We start from the raw sequence: 5,832 nt of genomic DNA on the forward strand, positions 1-5,832 counted from the left end.
GACCCAGCTGTCCCAGTCTGTCACTGGTGTTCACACATACACCAGCAGCTGTCCACAGGAAACTGTTTATGACTTATTAATGACCTGTCTGTCTGCCTGTCTGTCCTTCTGTCTCTCTGACCTGTCTGTCTCTCTGACCCGTCTGTCTGGTGGAGCAGTAAGACAGACCGTGTTGCTAAAGGTGCAGAGTGTTTCCAGAGAAGTTTAACCCTCAACCCGTTCCTCTGGTCGCCGTTCCAGAACCTCTGTCACTTAGGTAACACACACACACACACACACACACACACACACACACACACACACACACACACACACACCTGTGCAGGTGACCTGTATGACCCTGATCATGTGACCGTCCTGTCTCTGAGATGTGCGTTGTGGTCTGTGTTCCAGGAGAGAAACCAGATCCAGATCAGGTCTTTAGGTTGTCCTCTTTACAGAACTCTTCTATAGCCCCGCCCCCACCATCCATTAGCCCCGCCCAAAATCCTTCCCACCGGCTCGACACCGCCCTCATGGAGACGCCGCAGGACACACTGGTAGGCCCTGCCTACGCACCTGACACCACACATGTAATCAGATTACTGAGCTGGTTCTCATCTGATAATCAGATTGAATGATCAGATTATGGAGCTGGTTCTAGTCTGATAATCAGATTAAATAATCAGATTACTGAGCTGGTTTTCATTTGATAATCAGATTGAATGATCAGATTACGGAGCTGGTTTCAATCTGATGGATTAAATGTGTTTTTCTCTTCAGGAGTTGAATCGTTTGAATCTAGAATCATCGAACGGAAAGCTGACATCTGATTTGTCGGTTTCCTACATTGACTCCTCCCTCATCTCCCCGGAGACTGGCTCCTTATTGGGGAACACAGTTTCCATGGCATCAGCTGGCTCCTTATTGGCTAAACAGAACAAGCCCAAAAGTGGGCGGAGTTTACTGGGTGGCCCTGCAGCACTCAGCCCACTGACGCCCAGGTGAGTTACATACACCTGTACAAGTAAAAGTTGCAGGTACAGGTGTGTCAGTTTACCTGTGCGTCATTTTACCTGTCTGTCACTGTGCCTGTGTATCGGTTTACCTGTGTGTCGGTTTACCTGTGTGTCGGTTTACCTGTGTGTCGGTTTACCTGTGTGTCTGACAGTGCTCATATAGAACTCTGTGACATTACAGATAACACTTGACTGTGTATTTTGTGTGTGTGTTTGTGTGTTTATTGTGTATATTGTGTGTATGTGTGTATGTGTAGTTTTGGTATCCTGCCCCTGGAGCCCAGCCCTGGAGACCCCACATATCTACAGAACTATTCAGCTACCATGGAAACCCAAACTACAGCTCCCAGCAAGAAGGTACACACACCTGATACACACACACACACACCTGATACACACTCCTGATCCTCACCCGTTTGTCTCTCTCCTCACCTGTTTTTACAACATTTTGGTCAACCTTGGTTGTTTTTAAATGTGCTATGTAAATAAATTTGACCTTGACCTTGTCCCTCTTTACCTGTCTGTCTCTCAGTCCGTCTCCAGGATCAGTCAGTCCAAGTCTGTCTTCAGTCAGAGCGGTAACAGCAGAGATGTCCTGCCCATCCCCTTCAACCAATCACAGACCTCGGCTCCTCATACCAGGTGACCATCGTCCTCCGTCCTCCATTGGAGGACAAACGGAAAAGACCGATAGACAGCATCAGACAGACAAAGACAGGTGGACAGGTGGACTCCTGTCTGCACCAGTGTCAGACAGACAGACAGAGACAGATGGGCAGGTGGAGTGTCTCCCTGAGTGTGTATTTATAATAAAACAATAAAGTTTATCAGTTTGAACTGTAGAGACCTGCTCAGCTCTGTTTACCTTTAACCATGGATGGATATATAAATAGATGTATATGTATAGAGTGTCCGTGTGTGTGTGTATAGATAGATACATAGATGTATAGGGCAGTCTGGATACAGTTTTGTGACACATGAGGCAGAAAGTCATTAAAATATGCAGATCTACAACTCACAGAGCAGCGCACTTCAGACGCACTACAGCCGAGTGTGCCCGAGTTAGCCCGAGTGTGCCCGAGTGTGTCCGAGTGTGTCCGAGTGTGCCCGAGTTAGCCCGAGTTAGCCCGAGTGTGCCCGAGCAGGTAACTCTAGCCGGCGGAGTGACTTCTAGATTAGCGCTTTGCCAGCTTGCACGGCGGTCTAAAAACTTAAATCTTTCGGCTCTTTCAGACTTTCCAAACGTTACTGGGTTAGGTTGAACCGGATGGATTAAATCAGAGACCGTAGACGTTTCACTCACAACAAATGATTCACTGATGTCTGTTTCCTGATGGAAGTCAATGAGGAAAAGTCTTTCTGGGTCAGAGGGTGTCATGTGACCGAACCGGACCTGTAATTCATCAACAGAGCCCGGAGCACTTCCTGTGGCCGTGGTTTGTCTGTCTGATAACCTGTCTGTCTGATGACCTGTCTCCCTGTCTGATGACCTGTCTGTCTCTCAGTGGCTCCCCTCAGGTCCTCAGTCCCAGTATGTCCGGTCCTCCAAATGTTCAGCCCAGAAGAAGCTCCAGATTGTTTACCAGCGCCAGCTCCACTGCCAAGGTACCATCAGGACTAATGCAGTACTACTGCAGTACTATCACTGCAGTGTGCGAATAATAATACATGTAATGTGTGTGTTTTTTTGTGTGTGTGTGTGTGTGTGTGTGTGTGTGTGTGTGTGTGTGTGCAGGAGAACAGTAAGAAGTTAAAGATGAAGTTTCCCACAAAGATCCCAAACAGGAAAACAAAATGTAAATCAGCAAAGACGACAAACAGCAGCAACCTGAACGAGAGTCTGGACATCCTGAGACTGGATCCCAGTCTGAGTCTGCCTGACACCAAGATCCCCCAGTACCAGAGGGCCGCCGCAGGTAATACTGCTGATACTGTAACATACTGCAGTACTAATATTGCTGATACTATCACATACTGCAGTCTGAGTCTGCCTGACACCCCCAGTGCCAGAGGGCCGCCGTAGGTAATACTACTGCTGATACTGTTTTGTACTGCAGTACTAATACTACCGATACTATGCAATACTGCAGAGATAATACTGCTGATACTATCAGATACTGCAGTACTCCCCCAGTAGCAGAGAGGGCAGACATGTTGTTTGATGTGATCTGTAACAGGAAGTCACTGTGACATCATCGTCTCTGTTGACAGACAGCGTGATGGCGTTGCTACGGGAACTGGGCCGTGGTTACCAGGCGCTCTGCTCCTACAACTGCAGAGACGCCATCAACATCCTGACCTCCCTCCCACCCCAGCACTACAACACCGGCTGGGTCCTCACACACATCGGCAGGGCCTACTTCGAACTGGCCGAGTACACACAGGTAACACACCTGAGACAGGTCACACACTCCTGACACAGTTTACACACACACACCTGAGACAGGTGACACACACACCTGAGTGATGATGTCATGTGTCTGTAGGCGGAGCGTCTGTTCAGCGAGGTGCGCAGGATCGAGTCGTTCCGAGTCGAGGGCATGGAGATCTACTCCACCACCCTGTGGCACCTGCAGAAAGACGTGGCCCTGTCCGCCCTGTCCAAAGACCTGACAGACATGGACAAGAACTGTCCCGAGGTTGGTAATACACCTGTCCACACACTGTCCTGAGGTTAGGACTACATCTGTCCACTTGTCCACTTGTTGACACTCTGTCCTCAGTTTAAAGGATTGTGGTGTCTTTTTAAGATGTTGACTGTTGTTATTTTTCTTTAAAGACAAAGTTCTCCGTCACACAACTGTCTGTCTCTCTGATTATCTGTCGTTCTGCTGACCTGTCTGTCCCTCTGCTGACCTGTCTGTCTGTGAGCTGACCTGTCTGTCTCTCTGCAGGCCTGGTGTGTAGCAGGAAATTGTTTCAGTCTTCAGAGGGAACATGACATCGCCATCAAGTTCTTCCAGAGAGCCATCCAGGTGAGTCACTGTTACCATGGATACCACGGTTAGACTGGCTGTCTCACCCACTGCCTCACCTGTTTGAAGCTCTGACTGTTTAGTATGAGGGACTTAATTCAACAGCAGGACACTTCTGTCCTCCTGTCTGTCTCTCTGACCTGTCTGTCCCTCAGGTGGACCCTGGTTTTGCGTATGCCTACACTCTGTTGGGACATGAGTTCGTCCTGACGGAGGAGTTGGACCGAGCGCTCGCCTGCTTCAGGAACGCCATAAGAGTCAACAACAGACACTACAACGCCTGGTAACCATGGCAACCACCGTGGACTGCACTGTGTAACACTCAGCACCTGACCAGAGTTTCACTGTGTCCTCATGTCTCTGTATGTCCCTGTCCCGCTCTGTCTCTCTCTCTGTCCCTCTGTCCTTCTGTGTCCCTGTCCGTCCCTCTCTGTCTCTCTCTGTCACTGTTCCTCTGTCCCTGTCTCTCTCTGTTCTTCTCTGTCCCTCTCTGTGTCTCTCTCTGTCTTTCTGTGTGTTTTTCTCTGTTTCTGTCTCTCTCTGTCCTCCTCTGTCTGTCTCTGTCACTCCCTCTCTGTGCCTCTGTCTCTATCCCCTCTCTCTGCCCCTGTCTGTCCCCCTGTGTGTCCATCCATTTCTGTCCCTCTCTGTCTCTCTGTCCCTCTCTGTCTCTCTGTCCCTCTCTCTCTCTCTCTCTCTGTCTGTCCCTGTGTGTCCCCTGTCTGTGTGTCCAGGTATGGTCTGGGGATGATCTACTACAAACAGGAGAAGTTTAATCTGGCAGAGATCCACTTTAAGAAGGCGCTGAGCATCAACCCTCAGAGCTCCGTGCTGCTCTGCCACATCGGAGTGGTACGTTAGCACGTTAGCATCGTCCTGCTAACAGACGCTACCTGATCAACAGTGACCATACCTGTGTGTGTGTGTGTGTGTGTGTGTGTGCGCAGGTGCAGCATGCGTTAAAGAAGTCAGATGCAGCTTTAGAGACTCTGAACAGAGCCATCGGGATCGACCCCAAAAACCCGCTCTGCAAGTTCCACCGAGCCTCCATCCTGTTCGCCAACGACAAGTACAAGGTAATCAATACCGATCAGTACTTCTGTACTGTTAATTAACGACATGTACATGGCAATCACTGCTGATTGATACTGACCAGTAACGACAAGGACAAGGTAATCAATGTCCTGTCTGTCTCTCTCTCACCTGTCTCTCTCTCTCACCTGTCTGTCTCTCTGCAGGCGGCTCTGCAGGAGTTGGAGGAGCTGAAACAGATTGTTCCCAAAGAGTCTCTGGTTTACTTCCTCATAGGAAAGGTACGATACAGATCAATACATACATCAGTAGTTTAACCGCCGTGTTTAGTCTCAGGTGTCCAGCAGTGAAAGGGTTAACAGCATTAACTGCCGTCTGTCTGTCAGGTGTATAAGAAGCTGGGTCAGACTCACCTGGCTCTGATGAACTTCAGCTGGGCGATGGATCTGGATCCTAAAGGAGCCAACAACCAGATCAAAGAGGCCATCGACAAGAGATACCTACCCGAGGACGAAGGTGAGACACGCTCTGGAGAGCTGAGACAGGGTCCAGACAGGTGAGACAGAACCCAGGGGAGGTGAGACAGGTACAGAGCCCCTGAAGAGGTGAAACAGGTACAGGACAACCTTGTCTCTCTCTCCACCTGTCTCTTTCTCTCTCTCTCTCTCTTCACCTGTGTGTATCTCTCTCTTTCTCTCCACCTGTCTCTCACAAATGGAGGAGGACACAAGTGTTTTGATGAACAGGGCCGGTGGGTTCAGGGCCGGTGGGTTCGGGGGTCGGTAGGTTCAGGGCCGCTGGGTTCAGGGCCGGTGGGTTCGGGGCCG

At 49.8% G+C, this 5,832-nt stretch overlaps 1 protein-coding gene across 1 annotated transcript; it reads left to right on the top strand.

Annotated features, from left to right (window-relative positions):
• The first annotated feature begins 430 nt into the window (after positions 1 to 430).
• cdc27 (cell division cycle 27) lies at positions 431 to 5,662 on the top strand. Its single transcript, XM_042515087.1, has 14 exons — positions 431 to 539; positions 763 to 983; positions 1,256 to 1,355; positions 1,531 to 1,640; positions 2,504 to 2,603; positions 2,734 to 2,914; positions 3,210 to 3,382; positions 3,485 to 3,637; positions 3,893 to 3,973; positions 4,129 to 4,256; positions 4,708 to 4,825; positions 4,921 to 5,049; positions 5,212 to 5,286; positions 5,392 to 5,662. Exons 1-14 carry the CDS (start codon positions 516 to 518, stop codon positions 5,563 to 5,565), a joined length of 1,767 nt encoding a protein of 588 aa, XP_042371021.1. The 5' UTR covers positions 431 to 515; the 3' UTR covers positions 5,566 to 5,662.
• The last annotated feature ends 170 nt before the right edge of the window (positions 5,663 to 5,832 follow it).

This window comes from Plectropomus leopardus, unplaced genomic scaffold (genome assembly GCF_008729295.1).
Source record: "Plectropomus leopardus isolate mb unplaced genomic scaffold, YSFRI_Pleo_2.0 unplaced_scaffold1770, whole genome shotgun sequence".
In the NCBI taxonomy this organism is placed as follows: domain Eukaryota; kingdom Metazoa; phylum Chordata; class Actinopteri; order Perciformes; family Serranidae; genus Plectropomus; species Plectropomus leopardus.

Coding starts and splice junctions, on each gene's coding strand:
- cdc27 (XM_042515087.1), top strand. CDS start 516: ATGGAGACGCCGCAGGACACACTG. Junction 3,383..3,484: donor AACTGGCCGAGTACACACAG/GTAACACACCTG, acceptor ATGTGTCTGTAG/GCGGAGCGTCTGTTCAGCGA. Junction 4,257..4,707: donor AACAGACACTACAACGCCTG/GTAACCATGGCA, acceptor CTGTGTGTCCAG/GTATGGTCTGGGGATGATCT.